The sequence below is a fragment of the Euleptes europaea genome, chromosome 18 (assembly GCF_029931775.1).
Source record: "Euleptes europaea isolate rEulEur1 chromosome 18, rEulEur1.hap1, whole genome shotgun sequence".
NCBI classification, from domain to species: Eukaryota; Metazoa; Chordata; class Lepidosauria; order Squamata; family Sphaerodactylidae; genus Euleptes; species Euleptes europaea.
In genome coordinates this window covers 28,267,266-28,288,139 of record NC_079329.1, presented here as the reverse complement: position 1 = coordinate 28,288,139, position 20,874 = coordinate 28,267,266, and the positions used below count along the sequence as shown (strand labels likewise).

At 47.8% G+C, this 20,874-nt stretch overlaps 1 protein-coding gene across 2 annotated transcripts in view; it reads left to right on the top strand.

The window, feature by feature from the left end:
• The window catches only part of KCNH4 (potassium voltage-gated channel subfamily H member 4), a 78,658-nt gene that overhangs the window by 26,325 nt on the left and 31,459 nt on the right, over positions 1-20,874 (top strand). For both annotated transcript variants that reach the window (XM_056863131.1, XM_056863130.1), the window contains exons 3-8: positions 240-371; positions 2,932-3,107; positions 13,308-13,551; positions 14,129-14,286; positions 17,818-18,019; positions 20,507-20,701. In XM_056863131.1, the coding sequence (XP_056719109.1) occupies positions 240-371; positions 2,932-3,107; positions 13,308-13,551; positions 14,129-14,286; positions 17,818-18,019; positions 20,507-20,701 (1,107 nt within the window). The remainder of the gene's footprint in view (positions 1-239; positions 372-2,931; positions 3,108-13,307; positions 13,552-14,128; positions 14,287-17,817; positions 18,020-20,506; positions 20,702-20,874) is intronic.

The window sequence follows — 20,874 nt, the reverse complement described above, 5'->3', positions numbered from 1 at the left end:
CCCCCATAACAAGAGACATTTGGGGAAAAAAATCATTGGCTGTGGACAGTTTCAGGCACAGGGTTGCTGTTCATGGAGATTTAAAGGTGACTGGAGGGGAGAGTCGTGGTTTGGCATGAGAGTTTGTGCTCCCGAGGAAGCTGGGGGATGGATCAGGCTGCTGCGGTGGGGGCGGGGGTGAAGAAGGGCCGTGAATGATGCGGGGGGCTTGTTCTTTTCCCCTCTCACCCTCGGTGCAGGAACAGCCTTTTGGTGCCTGCTGGACATTGTGCCGATCAAGAACGAGAAAGGCGAAGTGGTTCTTTTCCTCTTCTCCTTCAAGGACATCACTGAGAACCATGGAAGGAGCCAGACCAATGAAAATAAGGACGGTGAGGCTGGTGAGGGAGGGGTTGGGTTTAAGAAGCAAGTCAAAGTCTCTAGCCAGCATGGTGTCATGGTTAAGAACTGGGTTCAAGTCCCCACTCCTCCACATGAAGCCTGCTGGGTGACCTTGGGCCAGTCACAGTCCTCTCAGAAGTCTCTCAGCCCCACCTACCTCACAGGGTGTCTGTTGAGGGGAGGGGAAGAGAAGGTGATTGTAAGCCACTTTGGGGACTCCTTAAAGGTAGAGAAAAGAGGGGTATAAAAAACCAACTTCTTCTTCTTCAGCGGGGGGGACGACGACACCAAAGAGCACATAGAGTTGCAAGCTATACTCCCCCTCCCCATAGGGTTGTCAGGTCCCTCTTCGCAACCAGTGGGAGGTTTTTGATGCGGAGCCTGAGAAGGGCAGGGTTTGGGAAGGGGAGAGATTTCAAGGGCATAGAGCCCAATTGCCAAAGCGGCCATTTCCTCCAGGTGAACTGATCTCTATTGACTAGAGATCAATTGTAATAGCAGGAGATCTCCAGCTAGTACCTGGAGGTTAAGCAATCCAAATAAACACCTCTGTACCTATACCCAAGGTTAGAAAGAAAGTACAGAAAATAGCTGAAAAATGCTACTGATAGCACATTATAACAAATCTATGTTCACAATAACAAGTTGCATTCAGCCAATTGCCATGCCAGATAGTGGCAATATACAAGTACAGTTACAATTCACTCCGAGGTTGAAGTCTTCAATGAGCAGAAAAGTAAACTGGGATACGATCGTTTCAGTTCTTTGAATTCTTCCTCAGTCCCTTTTAATCATCTATGTTGGTTATTTTTCAATATAAACTGATATAGCTTCAATCTTTCTTCATACAATTCTTAATCTTTTTGCAGGATACAAATAGCAACCACATGTGTCTTTTCACATTAATGATTCCAATAATAGGATATCCAATTCATATAGTTGCTCAGACAAGTTTTCAATATGACGTTTGGACAGTCATATTGTAAACTTGTCTGAGCAACTATATAACTATTTCTGCTCATTGAAGACTTCAACCTCGGAGTGAATTGTAACTGTACTTGTATATTGCCACTATCTGGCATTTCAATTGGCTGAATGCAACTTGTTATTGTGAATACAGATTTGTTATAATGTGCTATCAGCATTTTTCAGCTATTTTCAGTACCTGGAGGTTGGCAACTCTGCCTCCCCAGGCTTGGTCTGCCAAATGCTCCTGGGGATTACCCATGGAAGGCAGGTGACCCTTGCTCTGCTGCCTATGCCAATGTCTTTGCGTTCACAGCGACAATGGATGCAAGACAAATCCTTGGGGTGTGGAAGGAGCCTATGAGCATTTAGAAACCACAGAGAAGTAGGAAGAAAGGAAGCATGAATGACTCGTTCTTCCTCTCCCCACACTGCCAGATTTCATCATACCGTAGTTATTTGTATAGGGCTGCCAAGAGACACCACAGCTCCCCCCCCCCAGCAGATTTCCCCTTGCTCTAGGGTTGCCAGCTCCAGGCTGGGAAATACCTGGAGATTTTGCGGGGTGGAGCCTGAAGTGGGCGGGTTTGAGGAGGGGAGGGACTTCAATGGGGTATAATGCCATAGAGTCCACCTTCCAAAGCGACCATTTTCTGCAGCTGATCTCTGTCACCTGGAGTTCGGTTGTGATCCCAGGAGATCTCCAGCCACCACCCTGAGGTTGGAAGCTCTGCCCAGCTCACAGCCTAGACCCAAGCCTAATGACATGTAAAAAACAAATCATGTGACTTGCTGGTAGCCTGGATAATTATTTCTGTCCTTGTTCACCATTCCTTCAGTTCCACCTTTCCTTCTGGGAGCACGGGAAAGTGCTAATGACTCTTCCCACACATTTTATCCACCTAACAATAGGGTTTCCAACCTCCAAGTGGTGGCTGGAGATCTCTCTCTATTACAACTAATCTCCAGCCAATAGAGATCAGTTCACCTGGAAAAAATGGCTGCTTTGGAAGGTGGACTCTATGGCATTGAGGTCCCTCCCCAAACCCTGCCCTCCTCAGGCTCTGCCCCAAAAATCTCCAGGTATTTCCCAACCCGGAACTGGCAACCCTATCCTAACAATCTTCTGTGGTGGACTGGGAGAGAATGACTAGTCTAAGAACAGGAAGGAATCTTAGGGCAGGGTTAGGGTTGCCAGGTTGCTTTGATTGGCGGGCAATTGCCTGCCAATCCACCGGTCTCCTGGGAGTGGCGATCACACAGCTGCATGTGACGTGATTATGGCACTTCTGGGTTTACCCCCGGAAGCGCCGCATCGCAAGAGGATGTTTTAGCACTCAAACCCCGAAAGCATCCCATCGCGATGCAGCACTACCAGGGTAAACCCAGATGTGACGTCATTGTGCCAGGCGCTGGATCACCGCCCCAGCCCTGCCCCCAAAAGCTCCCAGTGGTGGAGAGAGGGGACCTGGCAACCCTAGGCAGGGTACTGCACATCTGTACTGAGGCTGACATAAGTACAAGCCAGCCACCCTTCCTGATATCAGGACCATGACTTCTGTCCCATCTTTTTGCCTCTTCCAGAAAAGCACAGGTGTAAGAAGGCAGGGAGTTCCCACCTGCGGGCAGCCAGGAAGCAAAGCCGCACTGCTCTGCACCATCTTGCCAGCCAGTTCTCCAGGAAGGATCGGACGGAGATGAAGATTAACAGCGTAAGGTTGACCTGCTTCGCTTCCTCTTGTGAAGAGAGTGAGGTTGAGGTATCCCTAACATCCTAATTTTTTCAACTTTGCAACTGTTGGCACATGGCTGAGTCACAGAGTTTTCTCACCCGCCCCTGCTCGCTTCCCTTCCCTAGCTCTAACTTCCTAACTTCCCTAACTCTGCTCTGGTTAGACTTCACCTAAAGTATTGTGTTCAGTTTCGGGCACTGCAATTTAAGAAGGATGTAGACAAGCTGGAACGAGTCCAGAGGAGGGCAACAAAGATAGTGGAGACCAAGTCCTATGAGGAAAGGATGAAGGAGCTGGGTATGTTTAGTCTGAAGAGGAGAAGACTGAGAGGGGATATGATAACCATCTTCAAGTACTTGAAGGGCTGTCATATAGAGGAAGGTGCCGAGTTGTTTTCTGTTGCCCCAGAAGGTCGGAGCAGAACCAACGGGTTGAAAGTAAATAAAAAAAAGTTTCCATCTAGACATTAGGAAGAACTTTCAGTGGAACAGGCTTCCTCGGGAGGTGGTGAGCTCTCTTTCCCTGGAGGTTTTAAAGCAGAGGCTAGATGGCCATCTGTCAGCAATGCTGATTCTATGACCTTCGGCAGATGACGAGAGGGAGGCATCTTGGCCATCTTCTGGGCATGGAGTAGGGGTCACTGGGGGTGTGGGGGGAAGTAGTTGTGAATTTCCTGCATTGTGCAGGGGGCTGGACAAGATGACCCTGGTGGTCCCTTCCAACTCTATGATTCTATTTTATTCTGTTCTGTTCTAACTGAACAGATTCTGGAGATACAGGGAAGAAAGAATCTAAAAATTAAATAGAGAAATAGGTGGTGTCATTCTCAACCGGGAGCCAGTTTTGGCGGAGGGGGGAGAAATGGAATAACTCACGCGAGGTTAACAAGAGGTTTGTGATGTAACTTGCCTGTCCCCCTTCCAGTTTTGCCAGGCCTCCTGCGGGTCGAACTAGGCACACGGCAGTTTTCGTGGCAGCGCTGTGGATTAGCTGGCCCTATGTAGGGCTATTAGTTGTGCTGTCTCCAGGCAGAGCCCAGCCCCTAGAAACGAGCAGCCTGCACAGATGACTTTGGGCAGCTGCCCAGGGCTACGGTGTTAATAGCATTAAGCTTGTCACTTTGAAGGCCGCTAACGCTGCAACCTCTGCAGAAGGTCACCTTTCAGCTACGGGCTGGACTCTCAAAAGGACTCAGCAGTTTCTCGTGTTAGCGAAAGCGTTCCAACAGAGGTGCATCTTTGGGATCCACAGCTGGAAAGGATGGGGCAAAACAAGGTGTAGAACTGCCTGATATTGTAACCAGGGCATTTGTCAATGGTTAGGAGAGCCAGCATGGTGTAGTGGTTAAGAGTGGTAGTTTGGAGCGGTGGACTTTAATCTGGCGAGCCGGGTTTGATTCCCCACTCCTCCACGTGAGTGGCAGAGGCTAATCTGGTGAACTGGATTTGTTTCCCCACTCCTACACATGAAGCCAGCTGGGTGACCTTGGGCTCGTCACTCTCCCTCAGCCCCACCTACCTCACAAGGCGTCTGTTGTGGGGAGGGGAAGGTAAGGTGATTGTAAGCCAGTTTGATTCTCCCTTAAGTGGTAGAGAAAGTCGGCATATAAAAACCAACTCTTCTTCTTCTTGATGTGGGGGGGGACACACACACACACACAAGGAATCAGGGCATAATAAGAGGCGTAGTGACTTGAGTTTTATTTAGAAACCCTGGCTCTTATACTGAGGGATCCTGGGAAGGGGGAAAGCCCTGTATGTGCCCAGAGGCAAACTCATTTAGAGAAAGCTGGCATAGTGCAGCAGTGATGATACTCAGGGTCCAATCAGACCAGAGGCTAGAAAATCTGGAAACAATCTCCAGATCATTTTTAAAATGTCTAGTAGCAGCCAGACTAGGAAGCTTATTTGACTTGGGGGCCATGGGACCACAAATTGCCCCCAAGCTCTTACACGGGGGAATGTGTACAGGCAGCATATATGTATGAACCCCGGCATGTTTCTAGCTTCAGGGCTGGCATTTGAACACTGGAAAATAGCATGGGGGGGGTGAGTTAAACTCACATCCTTCTGCACAGCAGTCTTGATCCAAATTGCCCCTCCAACACTGCTTCAGCCCCGCACCCCATTAATATGATGATAATCAGTGCTGCTTCTAGGTTTTGGGAGGCCCTGGGGGCAGAGAGTTTGCAGGGGCCCCTTCCCTCTTCTGCCCTCAACCAAGCCCTTCTCACACCCTCATTCTCTCCCACACATCATCACGCCTGCCATCTGCCTGTGTGTCCTTCCCCTGCTGGCCCACAAGATAGGGTTGCCAGCTTTGAGTTGGGAAATACCTGGAGATTTTGGGGGTGGAGCATGGGGAGGGCAGGGTTTGGGGAGGGGAGGGACCTCAGCAGAGTGTAATGCCACAGAGTCCATCCTCCAAAGCAGCCATTTTCTCCAGGGGAACTGATCTTGGTCACCTGGAGATCAATTTTAATAGCAGGAGATCTCCAGGTGCCACCTGGAGGTTGGTAACTAGTGTTGCCAGCTCCGGCTTGGAAAATACCTGGAGATTTTTAGGGCAGAGCCTGAGGAGGGTGGGGTTTGGGGAGGGGAGGGACTTCAATGCCATAGAGTCCAATTGCCAAAGTGGCCATTTTCTCCAGGTGAACTGATCTCTATCGGCTGGAGGTCAGTTGTAATAGCAGGAGATCTCCAGCTAGTACCTGGAGGTTGGCAACCCTATTGCTAACTCTACTGCAAGATCCCCCAACTGCCCATGCTCACAGCCACCTGCGCTGCCGAATGCCATTTCCCTGGTGGCTCTGGAAAGTTCGTGCGACTCGGAGCACGGATGGTAGAGCACTAGCAAGAGAGTAGGAAGGGGGATTGAACATGAACACATGAAGCTGCTTTATACTGAATCAAGCCCTCGTTCCATCAAGGTCAGTATGGTCTACTCTGACTGGCAGTGGCTGTCCAGGGTCTCAGGCTGAGGTCTTTCACATCACCAACTGCCTGGTCCTTTCAACTGGAGATGCCAGGGATTGAACCTGGGACCTTCTGCATGCCAAGCAGAAAACAGGCTCCAGGACTGAGCTGTGGTGGGCATACTAGTAACCTGGTGCTGGATCTTGAGAATCCAGATGATTCAATGCAGAGTCCTTGCTTCTGGAAGGGAAGCATGAGACCTTCTCTCATAGGATTGTTTCTGTTGCAGGCAGAGGTGCTCAGGAGGGACATCTGGTTTGTTTATAGCAGGGGAAGTGTCTTATTCATTCAAAGCAGTGGGGCAATGAGCAACTTGTGTGTTTTTTCTCCCCATATTCTCTGCAGGGCCTAGTTTCATATTAAATTGGGGTGCTGTCGAGAGCCAGTGTGGCGTAGTGGCTAAGGTGTTGGACTAGGACCTAGGAAATCCAGGTTCAAATCCCCACTCTGCTACGGAAACTTGCTGGGTGACCTTGGGCCAGTCACACACTCTCAGCCTCGACCCTGGCAAGTATTTCGGATGGGAGACCTCCAAGGAATACCAGGGGGCATGACGAGGAGGCAAACATCTCTTGCCTGGAAAACCCTACAGGGTCACCATAAGTCAGCTGTGACTCGACGGCAAGAAAACAAAGACTAGCTGCTGCGCCCTCCACTTTGTTTATTTCCTTTCCTTTTATATCAGGCTCATCTGACCAAAGGTCTTGAGCACAACGTGCATAGGATAAAATAATTTTAACAGTATAGATTATTAAAATGTACAACAGCAGTAACTTTAGATTCTTAAAATACTTGAAACACTTTAAAATTAAAATCACAATAACCAAGAAATGAGTTATTTTACAGACGTAACAGTCACTACAATAATAATATCACCAGTTAACAATAGTTTAGCTTTGTCGTGCCTTTAAAGAAACTATTATTACCAGGTATTTCGCGACACATTTGGTTATTCTTTATTTCAGGGATTGTTTTTCCGCATTGCAAACGCAGCGCATGCAAAGGCTCTCACCCATTTCCACAGTGTCCTCTTTTTATCCTGGGTGGATTTTGTTATGCGAGGAAACTGATAGCTGGATTTCGAAGGTTTCTTTCTAGATTGCACGTTCAAGGGCTTGGCCACCCAGCTGCCTGCTTGACTTCGCTACAGGAAATGCTGTGTGTGTGTGTGTGTTTCTGGTTGCACTTGGGAAACCCACCCTAGCGTGACGGGCCCCCTGCCGCCAAGCCCTCTGTTTGTTCCCTCTGCGGCTCTTCATGCCTTGACAGCTGTTTCCCCCGATGACCCAACGCCAAGGCAGATTAAAAGGCTTTGGGCTGTAGGAGGGAAGGGTGGCGGTTGGGGGGGGGGAGAGATGGTTGAACAACAGCCTCAACAGCTGTTCTCGCAAACCATCCTTTCCAGTTACAGGCTGGGTAAACCCCTTCCATGCCGCAAGCAAATCCAGGGACTTACTGACTCTAAGCTGATCATGGTGGACAACCCCCGCAAGAGGGTGGGATTCCCGATCCTTATCCATGCTCGGCAGGCTAAGGCGCTTTGGGAAGGGGAAATGCCTGGAAAGAAAGTGGACCTGAGCGGGGTGGTGGAAGGGGGATTATCCCCTTGAGTTAAAACAGTGGGGTGTGAGGGGGCCCCCACAATGCTCTCTTCCCGCTGCATTTCCAGAAATGGCACAAATTTATATGCAAGAGTCATGTAGTGGCATGAGGTGACTCCTAGAGGGACCAGGGAGGAGGCTTTCAGTGTACTGTCTCTTGAGCTCTACTGAAAAGAAAATGTATATCTTGTGTGTGAGACAGAAAGCACTTTCACACATGCCGAATAATGCACTTTCAATACACTCTGCAGCTGGATTGTACTGTGTGAAATAGCCAGCGTGGTGTAGTGGTTAAGAGCGGTGGCTTGGAGAGGTTGATCTGGAAAACCGGGTTTGATTCCCCACTCCTCCACATGAGCGGCAGAGGCTAATCTGTTGAACTGGGTCGGTTTCCCCACTCCTACACATGAAGTCAGCTGGGTTACCTTGGGCTTGTCACAGTTCTATTAAGAGCTCTTTCAGCCCCACCTATCTCACAGGGTGTCTGTTGTGGGAGGGGAAGGGAAAGTGATTATAAGTCGGTTTGATTCCCCCTTAAGTGGTAGACAAAGTTGGCATATAAAAACCAACTCTTTTTCTTCTTCAAAATCCATTTGCAAACCATCATTAAAGTGCTTTGAAAGTGGATTGAAAGTGAATTATTCTGCATGTGTGAAAGCGCCCAGAGAGAGACAGAAAGAGGCCTCCTAGATTGTTGGTTACCAAAACCAACAAAAGCTGGCTGCTGGTAACCAAAAAGCCCCACCTCTAATGGTTTCCCTCAGGACAGTATATATGATTCCCTACTCCTGTTTTGCCTCACAACAACCATATAGAATCACTGGAAGGGACCACTAGGGTCATCTAGTCCAACCCACTGCACAATGCAGGAAATTCACAACTACCTCCACACCACACCACCAGTGACCCCTACTCAATGCCCAGAAGATGGTGGGGGGAACCCTCCAGGATCCCTGGCCAATCTGGCTTGCAGGAAAATCACTTCCTGATCCCAAAGTGGCAATTGTCATTACCATGGGCATGTAATAAGGGGCCATGAGAGCCAAACACTGACACAACCCTTCCTGCCCTCCCTCTCATGATCTGCCTAAGTTCACAGAATCAGCATTGCTGTCAGATGGCCATCTAGCCTCTGCTTAAAAACCTCCAAAGAAGGAGAGCCCACCGCCCCCGAGGAAGCCCATTCCACTGAGGAACTGCTCTAACTGTCAGAAAGTTCTTCCTAATGTTTAGTCGGAAACTCTTTTGATTTAATTTCAACCCGTTGGTTCTTGTCCAACCTTCTGGGGCAATATGAGGTAGGTTAGTGTCTGGTCAAAGGTTACCAATGAGCTTCCATGGAAGAGTGGGGATATTAACCTGGGTGTCCCCGGTCTTAGTCCAATGCTACAACCACTCGATTCTACAGTCTATCACCTATTGAGCGTATAAAGCATATTGATATATTTAGTGGAGTTTACCGCAAGAGGTCCAAATTGCAAGATGTCATAGTTCCACCATACACCGCATTGGTCAGGCCACGCCTGGAGTATTGTGTGCAGTTCTGGAGGCCTCACTTCGAAAAGAATGTGGACAGAATCGAGCGGGTGGAGAGGAGAGCGACGAGGATGATCAGGGGCCTGGAGACCAAGGAGGAAAGGCTGAGGGAGTTGGGAATGTTTAGTCTGGAGAAGAGGAGGTTGAGGGGGGACAGGATTACTCTCTTGAAGTATTTGAAGGGCTGTCACTTAGAGGAGGGCAGGGAGCTGTTCCTGTTGGCAGCAGAGGATAGGATTCACAATAATGGGTTTAAATTGCTGGCGGAAAGGTACCGGCTGGATATTAGAATTTTTTTTTTACAGTGAGCGTTGTTCGACAGTGGAATCAGCTAGCCAGGGAGGTGGTGAGCTCCCCCTCCCTGGCAATCTTTACGCAGAGGCTGGACAAGCACTTGTCATGGTTGCTTTAGGCTGATCCTGCATTAAGCAGGGGGTTGGACTAGATGGCCTGTATGGCCCCTTCCAACTCTGTGATTCTATGATTCTATTCTGGTAATCCTTGGGAGGGACGAGGAATGGTATAAGAATAGTGAAGCTGTGCCCCTGGCTACTGCAAATGTTTATCAAATTTCACCTAACCTTGACTACCCATTGGCAAGCCTCTGTTCAAATCTCACAATCTAGCAACTTCTTCTAATAAATGCAAAAAATTGTATATCTTGCTTCCTTAATATTTATAGAAGAGCCAGTGTGGTTGTTAGTGTGCCCAACTAGGATCTGGGAAAAAGGTAAAGGTAAAGGTCCCCTGTGCAAGCACCGGGTCATTCCTGACCCATGGGGTGACGTCACATCCCGACGTTTCCTAGGCAGACTTTGTTTACAGGGTAGTTTGCCAGTGCCTTCCCCAGTCATCTTCCCTTTACTCCTAGCAAGCTGGGTACTCATTTTATCGACCTCGGAAGGATGGGAGGCTGAGTCAACCTTGAGCCGGCTACCTGAAACCGACTTCTGTTGGGATCGAACTCAGGTCATGAGCAGAGCTTGGACTGCAGTACTGCAGCTTACCACTGTGCACCATGGGGCTCACCTAGGATCCGGGAAACTCAGGTTCAAATCCACATAAGGTTGCCAAATCCAGTTTAGGAAAATCTTTAGACATAGAGGATTTTGGCCTGGAGAGGGCAGGAAAAAAAGAAGACGGGGGAGAAACCTCTGATAGAAGACAGAAAAAAAATGTGCTCAGCAACAGAGGTTGTAAGGTATATATCTAACAACTTGTAGCTTCTACAAAATTACACAAAATAGTAGTAACAGAGGTTCAAAGAAATTGTGAGATGTGGATTGCAATATACATATAATGAGCAAAAACAAATGTGTTGATAATGTAACACAAAACTACAACAGTGGCAGCTCTGCTGGCTAGTATCCCGTTTCGATATCTCTTCTTCGGACTGTAACCTTGGAATTCAACAACAAACAGGAGTATAACTAAGACAGACATCACAAAAAAATTGCATACCACTTGTTTACAACAAGGTTACATGGGACTTCCTATAGCTATAATCGGAAATGAAGCAATTATCCTCTATTAAATATAGGTCTGTAATGAGCGAAATAAAGTACCTAACAATTAGTAAACAAAGACACATGGAAATAAAATGGAAAATCTCTCAAACCCAACTTAAAAATCTTACAGTATAAGACAATGAAGCCATAAAGCCAATAAACCCGTGCAGTGTAGAAGGCTATGGGCAGAAATTTTCAGGCAGAAAATGATGACGAAACGGTTCAAACTGCCAATTATTTTGCTTGATATTGTATTGGGGGGGGGGGATGAATCTGAGGCACCCAAATCTCTTTGCCAGCAGTGGAGATCTTGCTTGGTCAAAATGGCTGCTAGCAAGTTAACAGTCTTTCTCATGGACTTCGGTGTGCCATCTGGGGTGGTTGTTATGGCGGCCGCTGTTGTTGTGTCTCTGGAGCGATCTTCCTCTCCTGTCATGGTGGGTTTTTTTTCCTGCCTGCTTTTTAAAAGCGTTGTTAGATGGAGACTTTTGCCACACCCGTTTCCTCATGAGAAGAGAGTACTGGAGACATGGGAGGTTTTGTAATAACTGTTTATTTGCAAATAAACGTGTTGAGCATGGAGGAGCACTAAAGGTAGTACTAAAAGGATAGCATTAGTTCTCCTAAAATGAACTGCATACTCTACTCCTCCATCACCTTCTGATCAGCCACTTGTAAAACATACCTGTTTCTTTTGTGGACAACAGTCAATTGCCAAAATAAGTATGGTGTGCTAGAAGGTAGACTCTCCAAATTCAGAGGCAGTATACCATATGTATAGATGGCAGCCTCCAGGTGGAACCCAGGGATCCCCCGGAATTACACTTAATCTCCAGATTACAGAGATCAGTTCCCTTGGAGAAAATGGATGCTTTGGAGGGTGGACTCTATGGCATTGATCCCATCTTTAGACTCCATCCCCAAATCTCCAGGAGTGGCTGGGAAGCAGCTAGGCTTATCTCTTCCCTTGAGAGCAGTGTGGTGTAGTGGTTAGGAGCGGTGGTTTGGAGCGGTGGACTCTGATTTGGAGAACAGAGTTTAAGAACATGAGAAAGGCCCTGCTGGATCAGACCAAGGCCCCTTCAAGTCCAGCAGTCTGTTCACGCTGTGGCCAACCAGGTGCCTCTAGGAAGCCTCAAACAAGACAACTGCAGCAGCATTATCCCGCCTGTGTTCCACCGCACCCAAAATAATAGGCATGCTCCTCTGATACTAGAGAGAATAGGTATGCAGCATGACCAGTATCCATTCTAACTAACTGCCATGAATACCCCTCTCCTCCATGAATATGTCCACTCCCCTCTTAAAGCCCTCCAATCTGGCAGCCATCACCACATCCTGGGGCAGGGAGTTCCACAATTTAACTATGCGTTGTGTGAAAAAATACTTCCTTTTATCTGTTTTGAATCTCTCACCCTCCAGCTTTAGCAGATGACCCCGTGTTCTACTATTATGGGAGAGGGAGAAAAACGTCTCCCTGTCCACTCTCTCCAAACCATGCATAATTTTATTTTTATATCATGTCTCCCCTCAGCCGCCTTCTTTCCAAGCTAAACAGCCCTAAGCGTCTTAATCGCTCCCCATAGGACCTTTGCTCTAGTCCCCTAATCATTTTGGTTGCTCTTTTCTGCACCTTCTCAAGCTCTGTAATATCCTTTTTTAGGTGTGGTGACCAGAACTGTACACAGTATTCCAAGTGTGGTCTCACCATAGATTTGTACAAGGGCAGTATGATATCAGCAGTGTTATTCTCTATTCCTCGTCTAATTATAGCCAGCATGGAATTTGCCTTTTTTACAGCAGCCGCACACTGGGTTGACATCTTCATTAAGCTATCCACTACCACCCCAAGATCCCTTTCTTGGTCTATCGCTGCCAGCACAGATCCCATTAGTGTATATGTGAAGTTGGGATTTTTTGTCCCAATATGCATCACTTTACACTTACTCACATTGAATCTCATTTGCCATTTTAATGCCCATTCTTCCAGTATGCAGAGATCCTTCTGGAGCTCTTCACAATCCGATTTTGTTTTAACCACCCTAAATAATTTGGTGTCTTCTGCAAACTTGGCTACTTCACTGTTGATTCCCCACTCCTACACATGAAGCCAGCTGGGTGACTTGTGATAGTCACAGGTCTCTTACAGCTCTCTCAGCCCCACCTACCTCACAGGGTGTCTGTTGTGGGGAGGGAAAGGTGATTGTAAGCCGATTTTATTCTCATCAAAAAGGTAGAGTCAGCATATAAAAACCAACTCTTCTTCTCCTCCTCCTCCTCTCCCTTCCCCCCCTCCTGTTGGTAGCAATACATGGCCTATATGTAAGTTTCTCTGATGGGGCAAATTATGGCTCTCAAGGGTTGTTTTAGGTCTGGAAAACGGGATGGGGGAAGAGATTAAACCCCCCTCTCCCTGCGTACTAAGGTCCTGGCCTGAATTGGGCCCCTGTGTACTTGGCAACTGAGACCTGAGCATGAAATGTGCAACACACATCTGATCAATAGGGTCTGCGATGGACTCTGGGAGGATCTGAAGATCGTATAATGTGTCGTCAGGTCCTAAGACGCAGAGCGCTGAAAGAAGCTGTTGTCTCTTCTGCTCCTCAGGACGTCTTTGAAAACAAGCCCTCGGTGCCAGAGTACAAAATCGCCTCGGTGCAGAAGTCGCTCTTCATCCTTCTCCACTACAGCATCTTCAAGGCCTTGTGGGATTGGCTGATCCTGCTGGCCACTTTCTACGTGGCCGTGACTGTTCCATACAACGTTTGCTTTACCGACTCAGACGACAGCTTGGCGACCGCCCGCAGCACCATCGTCAGCGATATTGCCGTGGAGATGCTTTTCATTGTTGGTGAGAATGGCAAGACTCTGCCTTCTTCTGGAGGGCCGGTCCTTTAACCCGGGCGGGGTGGTGGGGTCACTTGTCCCAGGCTCAGCCTGAAGAGGGGCTCGAAACTGACATCGGAGTCTTTAGAGGCAACATTAAACTCAGCCGTGATTTCTTTTCAGTTTGGAACAGTCATGCAAATAGGGATGCCAGGTCCCTCTTCGCCACCGGTGGGAGGTTTTTGGGGCGGAGCCTGAGGAGGGTAGGGTTTGGGGCGGGGAGGGATTCAATGCCATAGAGTCCAATTGCCAAAGCTTACTCTTTTATAGGTTGTAATTGGATGAGTTGTGCTGGCTATTGCTGTAAATAAATTCATTCATTCATTCATTCAATTGCCAAAGTGGCCATTTTCTCCAGGTGAATTGATCTCTGTCGGCTAGAGATACTGACCTTGATGGACCAAGGTTCTGATTCAGTATAAGGCAGCTTCATGTGTTCATGTTGGGGAAAATGTGAATCTAGAAAGCGGCAAATCCAAGGCAAAAACCTCCCGTGCATAAACGGCCAGAGAGTTAACCTATCAACTTTTCTGTCTCTGCAGACATCATCCTGAACTTCCGGACCACGTATGTCAGCCAGTCGGGCCAGGTGGTTTATGATAGTCGGTCCATCTGCCTCCATTACGTAGCCACCTGGTTCTTCGTGGACTTGATCGCGGCCTTGCCCTTTGACCTCCTGTATGCCTTCAATGTCCCAGTGGTGAGTGACGCTTCAAGCCTGCTCCTAAGACTAAATGCTGTCAGCAAACACCGGGGGAGTGCAAGCTTAGGGGCTTATCTATACCTAATGCTAGGAGTTGAGTGAACGAAGCTCCCAGATTTTTTGTTTAAAATAATGTGCAAGAGTACATAGTCCAATCAGGGCTGAAGCACTAGGGAGGGGGTTTAAGCCTTCCTTCCTTGTCATTTGGGAAGGGGCTGTGTCTCAGTGGCAGAGCATCTGCTTGGCATGTAGAGGGTCCCAGGTTCAATCCCTGGTATCTCCAGTGGAAATAATCAGGTAGCAGGTAGGGCTGCCTGGTCTCTCTTCGCCACCGGCAGGAGGTTTTAGGGGCAGAGCCTGAGGAAGGCGGGGATTGGGGAGGGGAGGACCGTCAATGCCATAGGCCATTTATGCATGGCAATTTGCTGCAAGGTCCATGCTGAAGTACCCCGCAGTTTTTTTTAAGTTTTGCATGGGAAATTGATGAATCAGACCCCACTGCACAGCCTGTTCTCACAAACCACGCATTTTGGAAAAGCACTTGTAATGTGACTTTTTTGGACCGCCCCGCTGTGACTGCGAAGAATCCACTCTAGGTTGCATGAATAATTAAAGCCGCGAATGATCTTGTCCCCGCCTCTCTTCTGCCCACCCAGGTCTTCCCCGCCTTTGTACCGCCTACCTGCTCTTCCCGACCCCATCCGCTTTCCAAATCTACCGTCAGGGAGGAAGCCATTTCCCTGTTCATTTTTCGCACTCAGAGTGCGGCGTGAATGCAAACAACTCGCCGTTATTTTTTTTAATCATTTCATGTCCTTTATCGATATATCGCTATTTTGCTATCTCACCACTGCCATGCAGCATATTCTTCTCCTGCTTCACTCTTTCTCAGATCCTGGCAACTTTTTCCCACGGTCTCATAACCCCCTCCCCTTCTATCTGTAGATGCATCTCTCCCCACCACCCCAGTGAGTTCTCAAAGCAAGTAGGGGTGCTTGTTTTTGACTTATGAACATTCTTTGGGTAAAATGTGCATCTAGAGAGCGGCAAATGCACGGCAAGACCTCCCATGTTCCTCTTCATGACATCTGAGGTTTGACTCAAATTAGCCGCTGTATAAATGCATATTTTCTCGTGAATTTTCTAAGCAGGCAGGGGGGCTTGTTTTTGAGTGTTCACCATTCCTTTGGGGAAAATGTGCCTCTAGAGAGCGGCAAATCCAAGGCATGCCCTCCCATGCGGGAAATTTTTCCCCCAACTCTTGCGATAAAGCACTAGACTTCTCTATCAATAGCTTTTGTTCCTTTTCTTTAGAGGTTGGGATACCGGGCCCACATTTTGCCTTTTTTGGGGGGGGGGGGCTTGCAGGAGAAAAGCTCTGGGATTCTTTGCATGCTCTGGGAAAAGCTCCTGGAATTCTGTTTCCTGAAGGAAAAGCTCCTCTCTCTTTGGGGGAGCAGGGCCATGGGGGGGAAGTCTTCGAGGATTCAGGAGGTTCCAGTGAATGGGCTGCAGCTCTGAGGTGAAGGTGGCGGCAGCGGTGGGGTGTGATCCAGTCCTTTTACCCTGTGCAGAAGGCACACAACACACACCCTGCTTCTCTTTGTGCAGCTGAGATTCTTGCAGCCTCTGCTTTGGGCTGGCAAGAAAACTTTGCTCTGGGAATCAAGATACTTCTGCATGAGAGGTTTTGACTTGAATTTGCCGCTCTGTAGATGCATATTTTTCCATTGCCGTGAATGCTGAGACCTCTTGTTTTTCAGTTTTGAGAATTCGGGTGGGGATTATGTGCATCCGGAGAGCGGCAAATCCAAGGCAAGACCTCCCATGAGGGAGGTACCAATTTATCGGTATATCGCTATTTTATCGGGGAGAATTTTTTTAAAAAGGACGACATAGTCCTTAGTGAGATCTCCACCAATGGAAAACAGGCTTTTTTTAGGGTGGCCGCAGTGCCGTGCGCATGTGGGGGACAACAGAGGGTGGGGAAAGAGGTGGGTAAATGGCTGTGGGAGGAACACCATTGAGATAACCCAGCCCTATCGGAGCAAAGTTCTGCGCATTGGGATACCATTGCATAATTCACGGCTCCAATCAACATCGGACTTTCTCATTTGATTCGGTGCCATAAATAAGCATTTTAAAAGGCAGATTTTAAAAAAGAGCTTTGAGGGAGCAGCAAATTCATCCGTGCATAAATGGCCATAGAGTTCAATTGCCAAAGCGGCCATTTTGTCCAGGTGAACTGATGTCTAATTTGAAGAATCAGGTTTCATTCCCCACTCCTCCACATGAGCGGCAGAATCGTATCAAACTGGGTTGGTTTCCCCACTCCTAAACATGAAGCCAGTTGGGTGACCTTGGACTAGTCACCGCTCTCTCAGCCCCACCTACCTCACAGGGTGTCTGTTGTGGGGAGGGGAAGGGAAGGTGATTGTAAGCCGGTTTGATTCTTTGTTAAGCGGTTGAGAAAGTCGGCATACAAAAACCAACTCTTCTTCCTTTAAACAAAAGGTAGGCAGGACAGAGATTCCATTTTAAAAGGGCTTTCAAAAGTGCTTTAGACCTGTAGCAGAGGGCCACGTTCATTTAGGAGTAAGGGAGGTCCACAGAATAGGGGCAGCCACTGATAAATTTCTGGTTCAGGATGGGAGGTTTTTCTTTCCATCTTAGAACTGAGTTTTGAAATCAAAAGTTGCCAAACTTGATATCCTAGATATCAGTTTCAAAATTTCGCTGCATTTCAGATTGGCACGAAAGTTTGTGTCTGTCCTAACTATATTGATTCTTTCTTGGCCTCACTTAGGGTTGCCAGCTCTGAGTTGGGAAATACCTGGAGATTTTGGGGGTAGAATCTTAAGAAGGTGGGTTTTGGCAAGGGGAGGGACCCCAGTGGGGTGCAATGCCATAGAGTCCACCCTCCAAAGCAGCCTTTTTCTCCAGGGGAACTGATCTTGGTCATCTGGAGATTAATTATAATAGCAAGAGATCTCCAGGTACCACCAGGAGGTTGGCAACCCCAGCCTCACTTCAAGCAAATTCTCCAGTGGCGAATTCCATACTTAACCTGTGTTGCTTCATACCGGTGGAAGCACCTTTGTTTCTTATGCCCCGGTCCCCCTTGAGGGTTCATTAAGCATCTCTAGACAAAGGATATTATAATGATGTCAGGAGCCAGGCTTTGAGGCCTTTGACATAGTCTCTTGGCTAATGATGAGGAAACTCCTCTGGTGGATATCCAGCCCTTGCCTTTCTTAGTCATTTATAGAGTTGCCAGATCCCTCTTTTCTACTGACGGGAGGTTTTTGGGGTGGAGCCTGAGGAGGGCAGGGTTTGGGGAGGAACATCAATGCCATAGAGGCCAATAGCCAAAGTGGCCATTTTCTCCAGGTGAAATGATCTCTATTGGCTGGAGATCAGTTGTAATAGCGGGAGATCTCCAGCGAGGACCTGGAGGTTGGCAACCCTAGTCTTAAGGCAGCTACACATGGCTCCATCCTCATCTTTTCTGCCCTCTCTCTTTGCCAGACCTATCTGGTACACTTGCTGAAGACGGTGCGCCTCCTCCGCTTGCTTCGTCTGCTCCAGAAGCTGGACCGCTACTCGCAATACAGTGCCATGGTCCTCACATTACTCATGTCCATGTTTGCCCTCTTGGCCCACTGGATGGCCTGCATCTGGTACGTCATCGGCCGGAAGGAGAGCCATGACCCAGTGACCTGGGACATTGGTGAGTTTAGAGGCGGACGGGAAACTCTCCTTACAGAAATGCCAGCACCAAGTGAAACAAGATTGGGCCCCCACTTTTGGAGCCCATGGATGGGGCAAGCTGTATTAAGAACATAAGAAAAGCCATGCTGGATCAGACCAAGGCCCATCAAGTCCAGCAGTCTGTTCACACAGTGGCCAACCAGGTGCCTCTAGGAAGCCCACAAACTAGACAGCTGCAGCAGCATTGTCCTGCTTGTATTCCAAAGTACCTAATATAATAGGCATGCTTCTCAGATACTGGAGAGAATAGGTATGCATTGTGACTAGTATTCATTTTGACTAGTAGCCATGGAATGCCCTCTCCTCCATGAAGATGTCCACTCCCCTCTTAAAGACTTAAGCACATAAGAAAGGATCAGACCAAGGCCCATTAAGGCCAGCAGTCTGTTCACACAGTGGCCAACCAGGTGCCTCTAGGAAGCCCCCAAACAAGACCACTGCAGCACCACCATCCTGCCTGTGTTCCACAGCACCTGATATAATAGGCATGCTCCTCTGATACTAGAGAGAATAGGTATGCAGCATGACTAGTATCGATTCTAACTAATAGCCGTGAATACCCCTTTCCTCCATGAATATGTCCACTCCCCTCTTAAAGCCCTCCAAGCTGGCAGCCATCACCACATCCTGGGGCAGGGAGTTCCACAATTTAACTATGCGTTGTGTGAAAAAATACTTCCTTTTATCTGTTTTGAATCTCTTACCCTCCAGCTTCAGCAGATGATCCCGCGTTCTAGTATTACGGGAGAGGGAGAAAAACCTCTCCCTGTCCACTCTCTCCAAACCATGCATAATTTTATAGACCTCTATCATGTCTCCCCTTAGCCGCTGCCTTTCTAAACTAAACAGCCCTAAGTGTCTTAACCGCTCCCCATAGGACAAGGTTTATCATACAAGCATACATGGGATACTTAGGTTTTTTTTAAATGCTAGGCTTGTGTAAAGTGTTGTGGGGAGGGGTAAGACTGATGTTCATCTGTCATGGAAAGTACAAAGCTGGGTGCCCAAAGGTTGGGTAGAAAAGGACTATGAAATATATTTATTATAAAGCGCTCATTCAGATATTAAAAACAAGCCTATATGACAACAAATACAAGGTTGATAGTCTAAAACCACATGCTAAACCCGTTTTGGCCATCAGGCCTTCATCAGTGGTCTAATAAAACATTTTATGCACACATACACATTAATCAACAGATAAAACAATTTTGTAACAGCCCAGGTAAGTATTTAAGGATGTCTGAAAAAATATCAAGAATAAAAATATATGTTAAAATCAGTTTGGCTATACAAAATTTTATTATTCCAAAAGAAGGATATTAAGGCTTCTTACATTCCAATTTTACTCTGTGCCTATGATGTGAGAATGCTATTAAAATATGTTTTAAATTGTAAAGGCACACAAACATAGAATGCAGTCTGGATATTTCTTTCTGGAAAACAATGCCAAATAGAACTATTGGAATAACGTTGTGCAGGGGGTTAGACTAGATGACCCTGGTGGACCCTTCCAACTATATAATTCTATGAATAACAGAAGCAAAGGCATATTAACAAAACAAGACCTAATCATACAAATACCTTATAATCTACATACCTGGACTGGGCTGACCTTACATAAAAGGTAAAGGTCCCCTGTGCAAGCACCGGGTCATTCCTGACCTATGGGGTGACGTCACATCCCAACGTTTACTAGGCAGACTTTGTTTACAGAGTGGTTTGCCAGTGCCTTCCCCAGTCATCTTCCCTTTACTCCCAGCAAGCTGGGTACTCATTTGACCCACCTGGGAAGGATGGAAGGCGGAGTCGACCTTGAGCCGGCTACCTGAAACCAACTTCCATCGGGATCGAACTCAGGTCGTGAGCAGAGCTTGGACTGCAGTACTGCAGCTTACCACTCTGCGCCACTGGGCTCTTACTGACCTTACATCCAACGTAGAAAAGAGCAAGAGTCCAGTAGCACCTTAAAGACTAACAAAATTTCTGGCAAGGTGTGTGAGCTTTCGTGAGCCACAGCTCACTTCTTCAGCTACAGCTAGAATGTGATTCCATCTATCCTTAAGTAAGAGACGAGTGAATTAGACACACAATGGCCATGTAAATGTCAAAAGCAAGTAAATGACATTCACTGGTGTGATTGGATTCGGTGTGATATGAAGAGGGGTAGTAGGCGTGGAGAAATCAGCATTGGTAATGAGACAGGAATCCCAGGTCTCTATTAAGTCCTAGAGAATGCATAGTCTTACATACAAGGTGAGCATAACAGTATTAAAGGCAGGTTGCCGAGGGAAGAACCTACCGTGACCAGTCTTTAAATGCCCTGACCATCTTTGTTATGAGTCAGGGCTTTATGTACACTGAATGCAACATCCAAGTGTGTGTGGGGGGGTGTCCCGTCCCCAAGCCCTGACCTGCCAACAGGATTAACCTCTCCCTGTGCCTGCAGGCTGGCTGCACGAACTGGGCAAGCGGATCGAGGCTCCGTACCTCAACAGCTCGGTGGGCGGACCGTCCCTTCGCAGCGCCTACATTGCTTCGCTGTACTTTACCCTCAGCAGCCTGACCAGCGTGGGCTTTGGCAATGTCTGCGCCAACACGGACGCCGAGAAGATCTTCTCGATCTGCACTATGCTCATTGGTGGTGAGTCCAGCACGGGCAGGGCTGTGGGAAGTGTGAGCTTTGGTACTAGATGCAGAATCCGTGATCTGGAGAAAGAGACAGTTCTCAGTCCCTGTGGCTCAAGGCGATCTTCAACAAAATGGAAAGGCTGGCCCTCTCTCCACTATTTCTAGTAGAACAGGGCAAAGATCAGG